General features: G+C 34.6%; 3 protein-coding genes across 3 annotated transcripts; all 3 read left to right on the top strand.

Annotated features, from left to right (window-relative positions):
* Positions 1 to 1,503: 1,503 nt before the first annotated feature.
* On the top strand, positions 1,504 to 4,864 carry LOC112792131 (cocosin 1). Its single transcript, XM_025835230.3, has 4 exons — positions 1,504 to 1,662; positions 2,155 to 2,349; positions 3,632 to 4,364; positions 4,485 to 4,864. The coding sequence occupies exons 2-4, from the start codon at positions 2,163 to 2,165 to the stop codon at positions 4,636 to 4,638; spliced, it is 1,074 nt and encodes a 357-aa protein (XP_025691015.1). The 5' UTR covers positions 1,504 to 1,662; positions 2,155 to 2,162; the 3' UTR covers positions 4,639 to 4,864.
* Positions 4,865 to 14,462: 9,598 nt separating this feature from the next.
* LOC112792130 (putative transferase At1g60990, chloroplastic) lies at positions 14,463 to 18,184 on the top strand. Its single transcript, XM_025835226.3, has 12 exons — positions 14,463 to 14,774; positions 14,876 to 14,977; positions 15,291 to 15,324; positions 15,651 to 15,724; positions 15,855 to 15,920; positions 16,038 to 16,102; positions 16,282 to 16,369; positions 16,602 to 16,667; positions 16,923 to 17,088; positions 17,193 to 17,276; positions 17,360 to 17,487; positions 17,690 to 18,184. The coding sequence occupies exons 1-12, from the start codon at positions 14,580 to 14,582 to the stop codon at positions 17,873 to 17,875; spliced, it is 1,254 nt and encodes a 417-aa protein (XP_025691011.1). The 5' UTR covers positions 14,463 to 14,579; the 3' UTR covers positions 17,876 to 18,184.
* Positions 18,185 to 18,378: 194 nt separating this feature from the next.
* Positions 18,379 to 20,783, top strand: LOC112792129 (probable receptor-like protein kinase At1g11050). The gene has a single exon (XM_025835225.3). It carries the CDS (start codon positions 18,753 to 18,755, stop codon positions 20,679 to 20,681), a length of 1,929 nt encoding a protein of 642 aa, XP_025691010.1. The 5' UTR covers positions 18,379 to 18,752; the 3' UTR covers positions 20,682 to 20,783.
* The last annotated feature ends 453 nt before the right edge of the window (positions 20,784 to 21,236 follow it).

The raw sequence follows: 21,236 nt of genomic DNA, 5'->3' as shown, positions 1-21,236 counted from the left end.
GAGAAGGCAGGAGATAGTGATGACATCGGTGCTGGCTATACTGAGAAGAAGTGCTACGAGCTACAGAAATTTAACTATGTCTTTAAGAGATGATACTGTTAAAAACAAGAGATTAAACTGGAGAAAAGATTTGTGTATTATTGAGTATATTCAAGTTATCTGGGATGATACAATATAAAAGGGTATTTATAGGTACTAAGAAAATCGTAATAATAAAGACGTAATCTCCTATAATAAATATTCAAATATACTAAATAATACTAATTGATCCTAATTATATTCTAACATCCCCCTCAAATTCAAGTGACAACTTGAATTTGAAACTTATTTAAAACAACGAAATAAAGAAAAAAAATTGTATAAACTGATAAAACGGGTGCAGACAGAATTGGCGGAAGGAAGCGCAGATGAAACTGCCGCTTGTCTGAATGAAGCGCAGACGGAACTGCCGCTTGTCTGAAGGAAGCGCAGATGGAACTGCCGCTTGTCTGAAGGAAGCACAGACGGAACTGCCGCTATATGAAGTGCAGACAGAATTGTCAGAAAAAAAGGCCGACGGAGCTGCCATAAGGAAATACAGCAGACGGAACTGTTACTAGAAAACTGACAGAATTTTCACGAGATAACACAAACGGGACTGCTACGAGAGAAAGCAGGTGAAACTGCCACGAGAGAACACAGGTGGAACTGCCACGAGAGAGCGCAGATTAAACTGTTGAAAAAGAACGAAAACTATATGATTTATTCATGAGAATAGGTAAGTAGCAGATGACAATGGTGTTTGATTATTCGACTCGAAAAAAACACAAGACAGAGAAAATAAGCTAGTCGGTGAGGTAAAAAAGTATCAAAGGAATGACAAAAGAAAAGAAGAATGGCATAGAAAAAAATGCAAAAACTACGGTAATTTCATCGCAAGAAAAATAACCGACCCTCCTCAAGGAGGATACCATGGCTCTGATACCATGTTAGAAACAAGAGATTAAACTGGAAAAACGATTTGTGTATTATTAAATATATTCAAGTTGTCTATTCAAGTTATCTGAAATGATACAATATAAAGGCTATTCATAGGTACTAAAAAATTCGTAATAATAAAGACGTAATCTCCTATAATAAATATTCAGATATACTAAATAATACTAATTGATCCTAATTATATTCTAACAGATACACTAAAGAAAGAAGAACTGAGGACAGTAGATGGTGACGACGTCACCGCTTTTTGTCACGACGACGATAGCGATACCTAAAAATACCGAAACTACGTGATGGGGAAGTGAAAATATGCTTCAATCAACGGAGGAGAAATTTTGATATTTTAAGAAATTATTAAATTATCCCTTTTAAATAATAATTTAAATATAAAATAATTTAATTATAAATTAAGATAATAACCAATTAAAATATAAGTTATTTTTAAAAATAACTTACATATTATATTTTAGTGAAAATCGAGTAGAATTTAGCTTTAATAATGCCACTTTGTTTAAATATATTGTCAAGTCTCACATACATGATACATGCGCTTGCCCCTTCACTCGGAACTCTATAAATGTCAATGATGTCTGTTGAGTTTGTGGCTTCTTAATTAGAAGAAAGGATTTGGGACAACCTAGGCTTATACACTTCTTCCTTCCATATTACATTGCACAAGTACAGGTACATGTTTCTCTTCTCTTATAATCTTATATTGTCTTAAATAATAGAAAGAAACTTGTGGTATATATTAATTTTTTTAAAAATATTTTTCTTGTTACAATAGAAATCCAAGCCCTTCACCCTTACCCATTTTCTATTTTGTTGATGGGTTATTAACTAAAAGGATAGTTTTCTAAAATGGAACTGTTTTGTGTTTTATTTTACAACATATACATGTGTATTTAATTATTTTTCTCTTTAATTTTACGTTTTCAAATGTGAGATCTAGAGGCTTTTTTTTTATTATTATTATTTCTTGGTCTTTGTATTTAATCTCTATTTTGATAACTACAAAAAAAAATTTTTTAATATCCGAGTAAAAATTATATTAAAAGAGGATACAATGATTAAGGTGCAAAGAGTTAATTTTTCTTTTTTTTCTTTTTTAATATCCGAGTAAAAATTATATTAAAAGATGATACAATGATTGATATGAAATTATTGGTCCCAAAGAAAAAGAAATGGAGTTGGAATTGACACCAAAGAGAGCAGAAATAGTGTTTGAAGGAGATGGAGGAGGGTACTACGCTTGGTCAAGTCCTATGTTGTCTAAGTTCAATTTGGGTGGTGGTCGCCTTCACCTTAAGCCTTGGGGCTTCGCTCTTCCTCATTATGGAGATGTTTCCAAAGTTGGTTATGTCATTCAAGGTAACCTACACTCTCATATTTTCTATTTTCCTTTTTAGTTAAATTTAGTGCTCTATAAAATTTAACATTAGAGTAATGCTAGCCAACTTTTTTTTTTCCAATTAACATTAGTTACCTTTTTATAATTTTTTATTTATCTTTAAATTATAAATTCTAAATCATAGATCTTTAACTATAAGTCTTCAATTATAAATTTAAATTCTAAAATCAATTAATATTAACTCATTAAAAGTTAATTTTTTAATTTCTTTTAACATTATTATCATCCCATCATTTTATTTGTATAAAAAAAAAACTAAATTTAAATACATCTCTTAATATTAGTAAAAAAAAGTAAGTCTAAGGTTGTATGTAGATTGGATAAATATCCGCATACCAGCGATAAATATCCACATCCAATCCGAATTTTGTGGATATTATCTGATTTGCAGAGCCATCAAATCAGATCTGATCTGCATTGCGTTAGGATCGGATTGCGGATTTGACAGTGATATTCGCAGATCCGATTTGCAGATCTGCATATCGGCTTATCTCATACAATAGTATAGTTTATGATATAATGTTTTTAATTTTTTATGTTGTCTTTAACTTAGAATAATTAAATTTAGATACTGTGTTATTATTACTTTGTTTTGTTATTCAAGAGAATTTTTATTGATAATATTTTAAAAGTAAATAGACTTAAACAGGTAAACAAATAGATTTTTTGGATATTTTTAATAAAAACAGCCAAACAGGGCTTTAAAACACTTGCGGATCGAATTGGATCTTACCTAAAAAAATGTGGATATCGTATTCGATCCAATTCGTAAATGTAGTGCGAATAAAATAGAATTAAAGACTATATCCAATCCGATCCTTGTGTAGCTCTAAATAAGTTACTTATTCATTTTTTGCATACCCTTATGTATATATGATTATTTAAGTAGTAAATTTAGGATGAAGTTTCTCTAAATTCAAGACAATGGTAAAGTGAGAAAATATAAATTAACTATTTTTAATCAAAATTATAAAACTTACATATACGATAAAAAATATAAATTTAATAATATTTAATTTTTTATTTAATTACTTTACGATTTTTGTTATTTTAAAATATATTTTTCTCTTAAAATCTATGTCTATTATATATATAAAGAGAATTCAACAAATTTTAGCATTTTTTTTTCTAAAATATATTTGTGTGTATTTTTTTTTCCCTCAAGTTAATTAACTCAAACTCAAATTACATGTTGAAGTTATTATTTCTTGAATTGTAAGTATGGCACATATATATATGTAGGGAACAATGGTGTAGCAGGAATAGTACTCGCCAACACTAAAAAAGAAGTGGTTGTAAAGCTTAAGCAAGGTGACATAATACCAGTGCCTATAGGATCTGTCTCATGGTGGTTCAACAATGGAGATTCAGATGTTATCATTGCTTATCTTGGTGAAACCTCAAAGGCTATTTTCCCTGGTCAAATCAACTACTTCTTCCTATCTGGCTTTGGAGGAATTTTAGGAGGCTTCTCTTCTGATCTCACAAGCAAATCCTATAATCTCAACAAAGATGAGACAAAAATACTCACAACAAGCCAAACTGGTGCTGTCATAATTAAATTACAAAAAGAAAAGGCTCAGGACATGCCTCATCCCCATGTAGACCTCACCAAAAAGATGGTCCATAATATAGATGCCTCAAAACCTGATTATAGTGTCAATAAAGGTGGCTCAGTCACAACAGTAACAAGCAAAGAGTTCCCTTTTATTGGGGAAGTTGGGTTGAGTGTGATTATAGTGAAATTGGAACCTAATGCTATTAAGACTCCATCACACTCAATTAGCCCTGTGGCTCAGTTAATTTACATTGCCAGAGGAGGTGGCAAAATTGAAATTGTGGGTTTGAATGGACAAAGTGTGTTGGATACTCAGGTTGAGGCTGGTCAATTACTTCTTGTGCCACAGTTCTTTGTGGCAGCTCAAATTGCTGGTGATCAAGGAATGGAGACTTACTCTGTTGTAACCACTGAAAAGTAAGTTTGAGCCAAACATAATTGAGAAAGATAATTTTTTTTTTATACTGAAACCATACCACACATTTTTCTTATTAATATTTGGTTATATTACAATAATACTCTTTTATTTGTTTGCAGTCCTTTGTTTGAAGAGTTGGCTGGAAAGGCATCGGTGTGGGGAGCTATGTCCCCTATAATTCAAGAAGTGGCTCTTAATGTTGACTCTGAATTTCAGAAGCTTTTCATATCGAAGATTGAGGAGACAACAAATCTTATCCCCTCTGATATTTAATTCGTATTGTATGTATGAGTATGACCTACGTGTTATTTTATTTTATTTTTTATGATATCTTTGATTTGGTATGAACCCCGTGATGGAAGCAAAGATTGCATGCAATTTAATTAAGGGAGCTACTCAAATGAAGATGCAAAAAACATCTTTTTATGAAGATGCTTTGTATAAAAGTGTAATTTATTAATTTGGCCACACTTCAAATAAAAACAACACTTTTATAACATATCAAAATCTAACCCTACACTCCATCATCTAAAGGTCAAAAAGAAAAATCATCACATGAAGACAATTATAATATCTTCATGGGAGTATCCACCTTTAATTAATAATATGGGTTATTGTACGAGTGTTTGGGTTATTGACTTATTGTACCAGTGTTTTAATTGCCAAAACGTGGTCTTAATTTCATATGAAAAAGTATAGGCATACAATGAAAATACTAAATAATGTGAATAATAAATATATTAGATGTTCATTTTATTAGATGTGTAAATAATTATTCTAATATTAAGATTTAGATAAATAATTTGGAGATGTAGTGTATTTTACCTTAGTGCTTTTTTGTAATATTGAATCGAAAGGTTGAAAATATTTTCAATATTTAAATACCTGAGTGATTATTTAATATTTATTTGATGATGAATGTTAAGAGGTCAATAAATTTAATAATTTGTAATTATTAATGAGTTATTATTAACATTTTTAATGATATGAGATTATATTTAATAATATAGGATTATTCATTTTTTTGTTAGTTAAGTACCGATTAAATTTTAATAAAAATATTAGTTTCTTAAATTTTCTCTTATTTTATTTAAATAAGATCTAGATTGCAATAATGTGAAAAGACTAAAAAACACTATTAAAAAGAAAACAGTGGAATTCAAGGGAAAAGAGAACATAACACGGAATTGAAAATTAGGGATTATTAAGATCTGTCATCGACTCAAAATTTAGTGTGGATTTTTTTTTAGTGACTAAGTAGAAAAGAAAGAAAAAAAAAAGAGACAAAACCAAATTAATTGGCTAGGGTCATATCTAAATCTATTAGATGTTGAAGCTCACTCCATGGTTGGCTCCAATTCGAGTGAATGTCCGCGACAGAAGCAGCTGCTTTAGCCATACAATCTGCAACACTATTTGCAGTCCTCTGAATTAAAATAATAGAGACTCTCCAATTCCAATTCATAACCTTCTGAATATGCTTTGCCAAATCCCATTCCGGAATATCCTTACTAAGCATTCTTTGGTTTACCAAAAAAAGAGCTTCTAAACAGTCTGTTTCACAAATAATCTCACGAAATCCACTCTCCCAAGCAAGAAGTAAACCTCTCCAAATTGCATACAATTCAGCAAAAAGAACACTGCACACTTCGACTTTTCCAGTGCAACCTTTCAACCAACATCCATCAGGATTGCGAATAATACAACCAAAACCAGCATAGCCAGAAGGAGCAAACCAACTAGCATCACAATTCAATTTAACAGAATGAACTGGAGGTGGAACCCAATGCAAACAAAGTGAAGGAGGAGACAGAGATTGATGCATAGCAAAAATAGTGTGAAACTCCCTTACTGAACTACGAATCAAACTCACCACTTTACTAGCACTCCATGAATCATCTATATTAAATAAGTCATGATTCCTGCTTCTCCAAATCCACCAGATGGTCGAAAAGAAAAGAAAAACATCTCCACTCCTTGCACCTCTGTAGAGCCAATCATGTAAATTCGAGTTATCTGAATACAGGCCTAAAAGGGTCCAGACCTCCTTGGCACTAGGGCACTCCCGAAGACAATGAAGAATGGATTCAGAACCATTCTGACACCGATGACAGGTGCTAGATAAAGCTAAACCATGACCCAAACGAAACTCTGCCGTAGGAATAACATTATGAAGACTGAGCCAAATCAAGAACTTATACTTCTCAGGAATATGCAGACGCCATACCCACAACCAATTATCATGCTCATTCCAGTCAAACTTTCTTTTGGCTAGCCAACTGTACCCACTCCTAGCTGAGTAGAGTCTAGAAGATGCCACACCCCACGACCAACCCGAACTCTCTCCAGCATTCAAATCCGGATTATAAGCATTCAAATGCTGTTTGACATCTTCTGGAATGATAGAGAAAATATCATGGAGATTCCATTGACCATCTTTCCAAACGTCTCTAATAGTTAAATCAGAGTCAGATATATGTACAAAAGGGACATCTTGAGCAATTGAGCCCTCAATACTCCAATTGTCAAACCAAAAAGATTGATCAAGTGACCCAACGCACCAAGAGAAGGCATCCTTAAGAGCACCAAAAGCCTTTGAGATACTCTTCCAAACATGAGAAGCATTGCAAGGGACAGGGCCATCTAAAACTCCCTCATTCCTCAGATACTTTGCCCTCAATAGAGCAACCCAAGGCTTGTCCTGACAATGAAAAAGTTGCCACACCAATTTACCAAGTAAAGATATATTAACACAAGCAGGGTCTCTAACACCCAGGCCACCAAATTTTTTTGGAATGATCACGGTCCTCCAATTAACAAGAGAAAGACCTCTACCATCAACTTGACCCTTCCAAAGGAACTGTCTCATCATAGAAGATAATTTATCGCAAACACCAATTTAGTGTGGATTGAAAGTATATTTTATTGGGTTTGATTATTTTATTTTTGTTCGATTTTATTTTTGAATCAGATTTCAGTTATGTTTTGTATCACCACATTTAATTTTGAAATTGATTTTTTATAATAAAAATTATATATTTTAGAGTGAAATTAGTAGTATCATATTATATTTTTATATTTTAATTAATATTTTTTGTATTATACAATATTATTTTTATTTTAGAATAATTTATTTTAATATAAATATAATATACCATTTATTAAATTTAATTTTTATAAATAAATTTTTATTACTGTAATATTTAAAATTTATAAATTTGTATATACTAATTTTATATCAAGACAAATTGGTTTAACCTAATTTATTTTTAGTCACTTTTAAATCGAATTAAAATAGACCTGTTATCCTTTTGAAATTGGTCCGGATTTAATTAAATCTACCTAACCCATGAATACTCCTATAACTGTCAAGGATAACAAAAATTCATTGTGAGTAGTCTTTAATTGTCAAATGCCTGTAAAAGTAAATTCAATTCAATCCAGCTGAAATTGCATGCATATATAAAAATTGGAGAACTAACAATTTATTCAATTCAAGAACATTGTTACGTGAGCTAATGAGTCATGTGTAGTGGTTAGCAAGCTAGTTAGTTAGGAGTTGTGGATATAGGCAGATTCTGTTAGTGAGTAATTAGGAAATAAGTTTGTTAGAATGCTGACTAGATAGTTAGTTATGCAGCTCATTAAGTTGCTGCTATTTATTAGCTAAGAAAGGTGAATTGAATTGGTTTTTTGGTGTGCAAACAGAAAATGAATTCAAGAGTGACAGAGTTGTGACAGAAAATATACTCTCCTCTGTTTTCAAACTTCGTGAAGTTCTTCCCTTCATCTCCCCTGAACTCACCATTTCAACATGGTGCGGTGAGCGTGGAAGGGGAATGATGATAAAAGGTTGAGAAACTTCGAAAGAAGTCTGCAGCACATTTCTTCATTCTTTGTCTTCTTCTTACAAAATCAATTTTCTCTCACTTTTCTCATCTAATTATTCTCCTCTTCCCTTAAACTCAATCGATAGAGACTGATGAGATTTGCGTTGTCGTGCATCAATCCGGCACTGGCAAACATTTCCGATCAGCGAGATTGAGGGAAGAAGTTCTAAATCTGCATCAACAAGATTCATTGATTTGATTCTGAAATTAGGATTTGCGAACAAGAGGCGATGGAACGTGAAGGTATTGCATCGGTTCCTTCAGTAGACATTCATGCACTTGCTGCGTTGGTGAATCAGATCAACATGATGAACCAATCAAGCACGAACAAAGGTCAATCAAATCCAGCATTGGATCCGGTGAGTCCTTATTTCTTACATCCTGGAGAAAATCCAGGATCAGCCATAGTTGCTGTTAAATTGGTAGGGAGTAATTCTCAACAGTGGGAAAGAGACATGTGGAGAGCATTGAAGTCCAAGAACAAGCTGAAATTTGTGGATGGATCGATTCAAAGACCATCAGAGGATGATGCATTGTTTGAAGCATGGGATCGTTGCAACACATACATTGCTTCTTGGATCAATCACTCTCTAAGCCCTGAAATTGCTCAAAGCGTCATGTGGATTAACTCAGCCGAAGAATTATGGAAAGAATTGAAGCATAGGTACAGTCATGGTGACGTGTATAGAATAGCAGAATTGGAGGAAGAATTATTTGCAACCAAGCAAGGAGATGCATCAGTAACTGCTTACTATACTAAGCTGAAATCGATTTGGGAGGAATTGGAAAATTTACGTCCAATTCCAAACTGTTCAAGATGTGTGGAGAAGTGCAATTGTGAGGTGAACATAATGAGAGGTTACAAGGAAGAATCTAGAACAGTTAGGCTTTTGAGAGGTCTTAACGAACAATTTTCAACTGTGAGATCCCAGATCATGCTGATGGAGCCGTTACCTACGGTGAATGTAGCCTTTGCATCCTTATTGCAACAAGAGCGGCAGCTGAACCTGAATGAAGTAATGGAAGAAAAGGCATTGTTAATCAATTCAAGAAATGAAAATAGTAGCACAAACACAAGAGGAAGAGGCAGAGGTAGAGGGGGAAAAGGCTATGGCAACAATGCAAAGAATGGAAGAGGTTCCAAACAATGTTCTCATTGTGGCAAGCATGGTCACTTGGCAGACACATGCTACAAAAAGCATGGCTTCCCCCCTCATTTCAAGAACAATGGAGCCATGATCAACAACATGGTTGCTGAAGATGATAATGAAGTAAGCAATCAATCTCAGAAGGAAAAACTTGGCAAATCTGAGCCATATTTCACCTTAGAACAAAAGGAGGCTTTGCTTGCTCTTCTGAACCAACAAGATGCACACCCAAAGCATAGCATAAATCAACTTGTCACTTTCTACATTCAGTCCTAAATCCTGGGTCATTAACTCAGGAGCAACCAATCACGTGTCATATGCCAAAAATTCATTTCAAAACCTGTACCAAATTGAACCCGTACTAGTTAGCATGCCTGATGGCACAAATACATTAGTCAATACTGCAGGAACAGTTGTGTTTTCTGATCAATTTTCTTTGCTACATATCTTTTATATTTCAAATTTTAAATTCAATTTGATCTCTGTCTCAAAATTGACAGCCGATTTGAAATGCAAATTGATTTTTGATGAAAATGAATGTGAAATCCAGGACAAAACTACCAAGAGAACAATTGGTGTAGCTGAACAAAGGAGAGGGCTCTATGCTTTTGAGAACCTCACACCCATTCAAGCTACATCACAAGTTGCATCTGCATCACTTGCATCCACACTGTCAGCACAGTCCACACACTTAAGGCACTCTGAACTATGGCATCTTAGATTAGGACATTTACCTAATGATAGAATTGTTGTTATGAAAAAGGAATACAAAGATTTAAAGTTTTCAATTTGTAGTAAGCCTTGTGATTCTTGTCATTATGCAAAACAAAAACGGTTGCCTTTTATGTCAAGGATCACTAAGAGCATGAACAACTTTGACATTGTACACATTGACATTTGGGGTCCTCTCAATACTATTTCTGTTTCGGGTTTCAAATATTTCTTGACTATTGTGGATGATAAAAGTAGATTCACTTGGTTGTATTTTATGAAATTAAAGAGTGAAGCTAGTGAATTAGTCAAGAATTTTGTTAAAATGATTGAAACTCAATTCAGAGTAACAATTAAGAAGATCCGAACTGATAATGGAAATGAATTCAAACTGAACAATTTTTATGCATCCAAAGGAATCATTCATCAAACTTCATGTGTTGAAACTCCCCAATAAAATGGCATTGTAGAAAAGAAGCATCAACACATTTTGGAAGTCACAAGAGCTTTGATGTTCCATTTCTAACATGCCAAAGAAATTTTGAAATTTTGCAGTAGCACAATCAGTTCACATAATTAATAGAATTCCTAGTGTGCTATTGCAAAATCATTCTCCTTATAAAATTTTGAAAGAAAAACAGCCTGATATATCTTACCTCAAAGTCTTTGGATGTCTAGGATTTGCTTCAACAAATTCAGCTCATAGATCAAAATTAGATCCGAGGGCTATTAAATGTGTGTATTTGGGTGTCAAAAAAGGTGTCAAAGGGCACGTTCTATATGACTTGAAAAGTAGAAATATTTTAATATCAAGGAATGTATCATTTTATGAACATGTATTCCCTTTTTCATTGCAAAATTTAGTTGACAATAACATTGCTATTGATCCTGCACCTATTACTACATTAAACAATCTAGCATTTGATGATCCATTTTCTGAATTTCATAGTAGCATTAATTCCCATGCATCACCATCAGTCAATCATTTAGATGAACATCAACATGAGAATATTATACCTAACACCATGCCTGCATCTTCACAGTCCAATGATTCACCACATCTTAGCATGGCATCTAATTCACCTCAGGAGATTAGAAAGTCCACAAGAAATAGAAAGCCCCCTGCATATCTAGAGGATTATCATTGCATGCCAGTTGTGTCATACACCAATTGTTCCTCGAATTCAACTCTTAATTCACATGATTCTCATCAATTTTTCTTGAAAAATTTTGAAAACATGTTACATGAGCAAACAACAAATTTCTTTGATCAGTCCACAATTTTATTTTTGAGTCAGAGTCACCTTCACCCCTCCTCCCAATTAATGCATCTTCAATTCTATCCACCACACATACTTCTCAACTCAAACACAAAGAGCCAAAATGCTATGCCGAGGCCGTTTGTGATCCTAGTTGGCAGGAGGCTATCAATGCTGAATTAACTGCTCTAAGGGAAAATAGAACTTGGACACTTACCAAGCTTCCTGATAGAAAGAAGGCTGTCGGGTGTAAATGGGTATTCCGTTTGAAACTAAAGCCTGATGGTTCAATTGATCGCCACAAGGCCAGGCTGGTTGCTCAAGGGTTCACCCAAACAGCAGGGGTGGATTATTTTGAAACATATAGTCCTGTGGTGAAAATGAATACCTTTCGAATCCTCATGTCCATTGCTGCAGTGAGAGGCTGGTTTGTCCACCAATTGGATGTCAACACAGCTTTTTTGCATGGTGATTTAGCTGAAGAAGTATATATGCGCCCTCCCCAAGGTCTCCAACTATCCTCACCAGATTTGGTTTGCAAATTGAACCGTTCTCTTTACGACTTGAAACAAGCCAGCAGACAATGGAACACAAAATTGTGCACCACACTACTTCAAACTGGATATTCTCAATCACGACATGACTATAGCTTTTTCACAAAATCAAACAAGGGCAAATTCACAGCCATTCTGGTGTATGTCGATGATTTAATACTGGCTGGAGATGATATGTGTGAAATACGATTCATCAAGCAACATCTACATGATCTCTTCAAGATCAAGGACATTGGGGACTTGCAATTTTTTTTGGGATTGGAGGTAGTTCGAAGCAAAGGGGGAATTGCAATATGTCAAAGAAAGTATTGCATCGATCTACTCCAAGACTACGAGTTAATGAAAGCCAAGGCAATCTCAACTCCAATGGACTACACCAGCAAGTTGACAAAGAATACTGGAACTCCGCTTAGCTCAACATCTGAATATAGAAGGTTAATTGGAAGATTACTCTATCTAACCAATACAAGGCCAGATATATGTTATGCGGTTGGAAGATTGAGTCAATTTTTGGAGTGTGCTACTGACAAACACTTTGAGGTAGCTATAAGGGTACTTAGATATCTCAAGAATGAGCCAGCATTGGGACTGTTCTTTTCATCTCAGACAGATTTGGAGCCAACCGGTTTTTCAGACAGCGATTGGGGCACCTGTTCGGACACAAGAAGATCAATATCTGGTCATTGCTTCTTCATAGGTACTTCTATTGTGTCCTGGAAAAGTAAAAAACAAAGTACAGTAGCCGTATCATCATGTGAAGCAGAATACAGAGCCCTTGCTATGGCTACTAGGGAGGCACAATGGATTACTTACATCTTAGAGGATTTGCAAGTGAAACTACAGAAGCCAATTGCTATGTATTGTGACAGCCAATCAGCCTTGCATATTGCGGCAAACCCCGTCTTCCACGAGAGAACCAAACATATAGAGATGGATTGTCATGTTGTAAGAGATAAATGGCAAGAACAAGTAATCAAGTTGTTGCCTATTACCACAATTAACCAAACAGCTGACATATTAACCAAAGTATTAGCTCCTAACATGTTTCAAAAATGTTGTAGCAAACTCAGACTGGTGAATGTCACCGATTCTGGTTTGAGAGGGGGTGTTACGTGAGCTAATGAGTCATGTGTAGTGGTTAGCAAGCTAGTTAGTTAGGAGTTGTGGATATAGGCAGATTCTGTTAGTGAGTAATTAGGAAATAAGTTTGTTAGAATGCTGACTAGATAGTTAGTTATGCAGCTCATCAAGTTGTTGCTATTTATTAGCTAAGAAAAGTGAATTGAATTGGTTTTTTGGTGTGCAAACAGAAAATAAATTCAAGAATGACAGAATTGATAAATTCAAGAATGACAGAATTGTGACAGAAAATACACTCTCCTCTGTTTTCAAGTTTCGTGAAGTTCTTCCCTTCATCTCCCCTGAACTCACCATTTCAACAAACATCTTACTTCAAGAACATGTTCTATTATATTGTTCTAATAAATTTTGTTGTCTTGGTTTTCCGAGCACCACTTTCACCAGTGAACAAGCTAGATTATTGGCCTTGGCTTTCTTTCATCATTGCTCTAAATCATGACCAGCAGATAGTCACTATTGCAGTTTAACATAGCTGACAAAATATCAAATTCAATTATGAACACACCAGTTGCAAACGAGATTCCCTTATACTGCTCCGTTTATACGTCTACAATGGCAAACAAATCAGGCAAAATTTTAAAACATGAAGAATGTGAATGAATGGCATAACAGTGGGCACAAAAGATTATGGGGAAAAAATTTTCATACATAATATATCTATAATCTATCCAATTATACTACGTGTATACATTAAAATCAGCCATCAATGTAAACTATCGTATAAAATATATGTTGAAATATCACACATATATTTATATACAAATACATTACTAACTGATTTTAGTGACTGATGTTGGTGTATAAATAATATTTTTTATATCCCCATAATATGTTGGTTACAAACATGAAGTTCATTATGAAATATACTAAGTATGAAATGCACCAGGATTGAGCGTGGAGTTGGACAGATATATTTTGATATTTAATTATGCTAATACTAATGTCAACATTAAAAATTACTGATCAATGTGATATTTGGATCAATTCTTGCATAATTGAGATTTTTTCAAAAGGAATACGGCCAATATATATTAGAAGATAACTAGATATTCACACAAGCTTTGTTCAACGTCTAAGATCTCACATCAAGTTGGTCTCTATGAAAATTTGAAAACAACGCAAGACACCACATATATGCCATTACCACCAAATACGAAAAATAAAAACAAACAAAGCAAGATGAGGTGTTTACATACACAGGGCAACCTAGATGGAGGATTGTGATAGCCCATGTGGAGTCCAATATGAGCTCATTATATACGGAGATTCAATATTATTGGGCTTAAAATGGATGCTAATATCAGTAATATTAAAAGGATTGGGTTTTGGACACACCAGTACCAAGGTCCATTTGAACCCTATGTTGGGCTTCCAACTCCACCAGACCACCACCACACACTTTATTTTTTATTATTTATTATTTTCAAATTTCAATATGCACAATACACCTGCTTTGAAATTCCTATAGATTTTGCGTTCTAATCCAAAGCAAGTGTGCGTGTGAATTGCGAAATGGCAACTACTACTACTACCACCATGTTAGTAGCATCTCATCTCTCACTGCTCTCAAGATATCGTGTTCCCCGAAACGCTGCGTTTTGGTCGCCACATCATCATCATCATCATCAAAAGAGTAAGCTAAATTCATGGTCCATTTCGGCAAATTCTTTCGACCTCTCCCCTCCGCCAATCGACCATGACTTCCTGGTCTGCTCTCAGCTTCTCTCTTTTTACTATTTTTAATTGTTCTTATTTTTTAAAGCTTTCTTTTCTTTAGTTGTGTTATTATTTTCTTGATTCTTTTGCAGGACACTGTTAAAACTGCAGGTGCTAGGGTTTCTGAGGAAGGGATCGTTGAAACATTTTATAATGATGATGAAGCGCTCGATGGCTCGGAGAACGGAGTTGCGGTAATTTTGTTGTTTTATTTGATTATTTGTGCCTGTAACTTGCTGCTTTTTAGTTGACGGTTTGTTTTAGTTCCTTGAGCTGATTAATCCGTGATTCTAGAGAAGTAGAGATGCTTCAGTCTTCGTGGATTACCATAACTAAATACTCATTGCTTTGGATGTGTCTAACAAAATGTTAAAGCTAATACAATTTTTGAAGTCTAATAGTTCGATGAATGTACCATTTTAGCTAGGTTCATTACAATTGTGCTAGATAATATGTGGGATTTAGTTGTTTACTTAATTTGATTCTTTGTGGCGTCTAATTGTGTAGGTTGTTGATCTTTCACATTTTGGGCGGATTAGAGGTATACTTGCTTTCTCTATCATTGTTAACAAAATTTCCTAGCCATATTAGGTTAGATAAAGTAAAATTGGCAGAAACATGCATAAAGAGACACTAACGACAAAAAAAAGGGGCAAAATATTTTTGCATGACTATTTTTCTTTTGCTATTTTCTGTTCATGATTAGTGTGTAATGTGGTACTTATTAGTTACTTGTAGATCAAGTGAAATGTGGTATAAAACTAAGCATTCACAACACAACTTAAACCTATTGGGGAAGTAAACCCTTGAAATGTTTAATGTTTTATTAATTTTCTATGCATATATTTTGTCAAATCTGAAATGAAGTCAGTGGAGAAGATCGTACCCAGTTCCTTCACAATCAGACTACTGCAAACTTTGAATGTCTGCAGCCGGGGCAAGTACGTACTGGAAGAAAGTAGCATTGTTTCATTGAACTAAGGCGTTCTTTGGAAGTTCTCTTCAATTTATTTTTATATTTCATATTATAATACAGGCTTAAGTAATGGGATTTCTAACTGAAATCCATAGGGATGTGACACTGCCTTTGTGACCCCAACAGCTCGAACAATAGATATTGCACATGCATGGATCATGGTAAACTTCATTTCTTGCTTGTTTTCTCTGACTTTGTTAGTGGTTGTTCTCTTTTCTACAATGTAGTGATATCTAAGTTTTGAAGTAGCTGATGACTTTCTCCTATTGCTTTGACAGAAAAATGCAATCACATTAGTGGTTTCACCTGAGACCTGTAGGACCATTACGGAAATGCTGAATAAGTAGGTAACATCATTTAATGATAGCATTCTCACAAAGAGCTTAAACCCTTTTTTTTTTTTTGGGTTAAGAGAGTTGGGGGGTGGGGAGGATAAGAGAAAAGGAAAAGCTTTTTTCTTGAGGAATATCATCAGACTATGGAAGCTGCACGAATTAAATCTTTCCATATAATGATTTCAAGGTACATATTTTTTGCTGATAAGGTAGAGATTCAAGACATTACTGAGCAAACAAGCTTATTTGTTTTGTTGGGACCTAAAAGTGACCAGGTAAGAAACATCTTACTTATTAGATAAAAAGCAAGAAACAGTATTTTTCTTTTACACCTTTAGGTTGTTTGCAAGTTGGAAGGTTGGAGAGGAATGGAGGGCTTGTACTTGTAGTGTAAAATTCACACTATAAGCCTTTCCTTCCCACCAAACATCCAATTCACAAAGGTACAAACAACCTTAGTGTTTTGAATGACTAAGTTGGTAATTTTCAAAATAATGAAATGAACAGGTCATGGAGAACTTGAAACTTGGTGAACTTGTGGGAAAACCATATGGCACACATCAACATTTTAATGTGAGCGTGACCATACTGATAATCTAGTGTGATGTGTACCAATTATTAGTTGTTCAAATTTTGCATGTTTAACTTCTTCATAACTTCTTAAAATGATTTAAACTTATTCTTCCCATATAAAGTTTCAACAGCATTACATAATTAATATCTGTTATAATGTTTTCCTATGGTTGAAAACTTGAAAAGCTTAAAAACCTACATAATCTATTAATATTCATGTAAAGGAATTCTCTGAAATGTCTTTGAAATTTGTAGGTTGATAAGCAGCCTTTAACTATAGGGGTTGGAAATATCCTTTCTGAAGGTGGTTTTTCATTCTTGATGTCTCCAGCAGCTGCTCCATCTGTCTGGAATGCTATTCTTGCTCAAGGGGCTATTCCAATGGGTTCTAATGCATGGAATAAATTACGGATAATTCAAGGTATTGAGAGTATCACTGACTTGACTTTAGATTATATGGACTTTATATATAATTAATATATACATACTTTTGCATTATCTTTTGATCATGACTTGACTTCTCAGGAAGGCCTGCTCCAGGAATGGAGCTTACTAAGGAATTCAATGTCTTAGAAGCCTGTCTATGGAACTCGATTTCTCTAAATAAGGGTGTGTTGACTGTTATTTTGCAGCTACTGATCTGCATATAACGTTGATACTTGTTGGATGCTTAGGTCTGTTTTTGATCTTAGGTTGTTACAAAGGACAGGAAACTATAGCTAGGCTGATAACTTATGATGGAATCAAGCAGCGGTTATGGGGATTGCATCTTTCTGCTGCTGCTGAACCTGGCAGCATTATTACAGTTGATGGCAAAAAGGTTATTTATTTCATTTTTTTATTCATGATTGCATTATTTTTAATGAATTGTTGCATTTTATTTGGCCCCTATCACCTCAGAGATATTGGTAACTCTTAGGTAATACTAGTTCCCTATGCACCTGATATTGAGTTGCATTCTGTAATCCTGATTTTATCTTCAACGGGTTGGAAGAAGTTGATGTTTTCTGTGAATCATGCAGGTTGGAAAGTTGACCAGCTATGCATCAGGAAGAAAGCAATCTGAACACTACGGATTAGGCTACATTAAGAGGCAAGCTGCTTCAGAAGGAGATACTGTAGTTGTGGGAGACAACATCAGTGGAACAGTGGTGGAAGTTCCTTTCCTTTCTCAGCAACAGCCGCCTTCTGGTAGTTCAACTGGTTGATTCTTTTTGGCATGAAAAATAGAACAATGTGGTTCAGTGTGATTATGAATTTGTGATGCATAGCATATTGATGTCGGATCAGGTAGAAGTGTAAGAAAACTTCATGCATCATACTGGCCGTTTTTTTTTAACTAGTTTGCTAAATTATTAATGGCTGAATACAACTGGTGCCTATTTCATATTTGGAGGCTATTTATGTATAGTTCGATAAAGTTTTTAGAAAATACACTATACCTTTCGAGGAGGAATCTTGTCAATGTGTAGTGTTAAAAAATTTCTTTATTAGAAGAGAGTTTCATCAGCCGGAAATGAATTCTTCATTCATCACTTAAAAATTTCTAAGTTACGTGTTAAGCTGATGTTTCATTTTTAATCCTTACTTATCTCTTGGTTTATAATATATTAAGATACAAATTTTGGTACAAGCCTTGACATTTTAGCATTATGTTTTGTAAGAGAGTAACAAATTTGGACTTATGTATATATACTATGGTGGTTTTGAATTTTTTTTTTTTTGGATCGAGATTTAATTGGTGAATCCTGATACACGAGTAAAATTAGCATAAAATAAAATAAAATCATGTAAAAGAATTGGAAAATAGTTATGACGAATGAGCATTTCAAAGTCAACTAGTGCATTGGTTTCCGCACTACCTCTCCATACGAACTTACTTCAAGTCTTCAACCACTCTTGTTAATGCAAAGTCATAAGCTTTTATTTCTGATCAATGCCGTGTTCCTTGAAATGGTGTCAGTGGCTCAGTTCTTTCTACCCCGTCTTTCACTATGTCATTGACTCATTAGTTCTTCTATAACATCCTTAAATACACACAAAATGTGAAACAAACAACACAGCAAAAACACAGTAATCATAAACATGAAACCTGTTTTTGTGCTTCTCCTAATCTTTCTTGTGGCTCCTACAAGGCCATTCTCATCATCATCATCGTCATCATCATCATCATCATCATCATCATCATCTCCCACCATTTCCCATAGCAGCAACAACTCTGTATGCCCAGTGGGAATGGATTACGTGCTGACAGTCCCATGGAACTCCTCTAGCTGCCATAACTTCCAACCTTTCCCATCCAAAAACAAAACACGTTCAAGTTTTTGTTGCACTGCTCTGTTATCCCTCTTTGGCATAGCACTTGCTCAAAACCTCAAAGAAAACTCCCTTTTCCAGTTCCCGAATCTTCCCACCTCAAAATCCTGCCTTCATCACTTCCAATCCAAGCTCAGTGCTCTCTCACTTCCAAACAACCTTGTTTCCTCTTGTTTTGACCCGCTTCAATTTGTTATCAGTCCCAACCTATGCGCTAACATCCAATCTAAGCAAGACTGGATCAACAATCTTGGTCCTACAACTCGGTTCAACGATGCCTGTAAGCCAGACCTCAGTGTCTCTGCCAACTGCGACATTTGTGTCACAGAAGGTCTAAATGTTCTGCAAAAGATGAATGCTATTGATGGAAATGCTTCTCATTCCCAAGACTGTTTTTATTTTTCAATTCTATATGCTGCTGGAATCGCAAACGAGCTTGGCCCTGAAAGCAGAGGTGCTATGTCTTGTATTTATGAGTTGCCACTTATTAGTGATCAAGGGAGAGGTGCCAGAAGAAGGAGCCATAATCATGCTCTTGTATTTGGTTTAATTGGAGCTTCAATTGGAATCTTGGTTGTGTCTTCCTTGATAGGTTTGTGTCTATGGTACAACAGGTTGGGGACGAGAAAAGCTGCTGAGAATTTGTATGTCTGTGCTGAACTGACAGTGCAAGGGTCTAGGACTCGAGTGAGACCAAATACAGGGTCAACTTGGTTCAAGTTTGAGGACCTAGTGAAGGCCACTAACAATTTTTCAACCCAGAACTTCATTGGCAGAGGTGGTTCTGGCTTAGTTTACAAGGGCATTCTACCTGATGGCACAATCGTTGCAGTTAAAAGGATAGAAGAATCGGATTCTCAAGGAGATGAAGAATTCTACAGGGAGGTGGAGATTATTAGCAACTTGAAACACCGGAATCTAGTGCTGCTAAGAGGGTGTTGTGTGGTTGATAAAGAAGAAGAGGAGGATTCCGGGTACAGAGAAAGCCAAAGATATCTTGTTTATGATTACATGCCAAATGGTAGCCTTGAAGACCATCTCTTCTCTTCCATGGACAACCGAAATATGAAGAAATCACTTACTTGGTCTCAAAGAAAGAGCATAATCTTGGATGTGGCAAATGGGTTGGTCTATTTGCACTTTGGAGTTAAACCTGCAATCTATCACAGAGATATCAAAACCACCAATATTCTGCTTGATGCAGGTATGAATGCAAGAGTTGCGGATTTCGGGTTGGCTAAACAAAACATTGAAAGTAGGTCTCTGATAAATACAAGAGTTGCTGGAACTCATGGGTACCTGGCACCAGAATATGCACTTTATGGCCAATTATCTGAAAAGAGTGATGTCTATAGTTTTGGTGTGGTTATACTGGAAATATTGTGTGGAAGAAAAGCTCTTGATTTATCTTCATCTGGAACATCTGCATTCTTTATCTCAGATTGGGTTTGGTCATTGCTGAAATCTGGTAACTTAGAATCAGCTTTGGATGCTTCTATGTTAATAGATGAAAACCTTACTAGTAGGAAAATAATAGAAAGATTCTTAATGGTTGGTGTTCTGTCTTCTCATGTAGTAGCTGATTCAAGGCCAACAATTTTGGATGCTTTGAAGATGTTAGAAGGGGATATTGAGATTCCACCAATTCCAGATAGGCCAATGGCTCTTGCACACCATGTTTTTCCCGTAGTTATTTAGAATAGTAAAAATATACATGTATAAAGAAAAGTAAGATTGAGGATGTAACTAAATTAAGTTATAATTAAAATATATATTTGGATGATATCATATTCTTAACTAAAAAGCTTGTGTATATTGTCACAATATTAAGCATATGTTGTGTGTTTTATGGAAAGTGGCCGTTACAAGCACTTTAAACAGACTTCACTATAGTTTGAGTTTTGCTATTAATACAATAATTAATTCAATAATACTTGAAATACTCAAAGAACTTTAAATAACGGATTTTTTGAATTTAAATGTACACACACAAATAATGAGATTTAGTATCACTTGAATAACTATACGTTTCACTTTTATGACCAAATATATATTAGAAGAAATTTAAATATATTCACTTATAATCAACTGTGTAAATACCACAAAATATGTTGAAGATATTATAAATGAAATTGACGTGGGCTTATTTTTGTGTGTCATTATGTCAAAAATCTAATTAATTATTTCGGTAGAACTAGACACGGTAATGATGAGTTAATATCAGAAACAACATGAATAATACACTTTGCTCTA

This window comes from Arachis hypogaea, chromosome 13, assembly GCF_003086295.3.
Source record: "Arachis hypogaea cultivar Tifrunner chromosome 13, arahy.Tifrunner.gnm2.J5K5, whole genome shotgun sequence".
Classification (NCBI taxonomy): Eukaryota; Viridiplantae; Streptophyta; class Magnoliopsida; order Fabales; family Fabaceae; genus Arachis; species Arachis hypogaea.
This window is presented reverse-complemented; position numbering and strand designations above follow the sequence as displayed.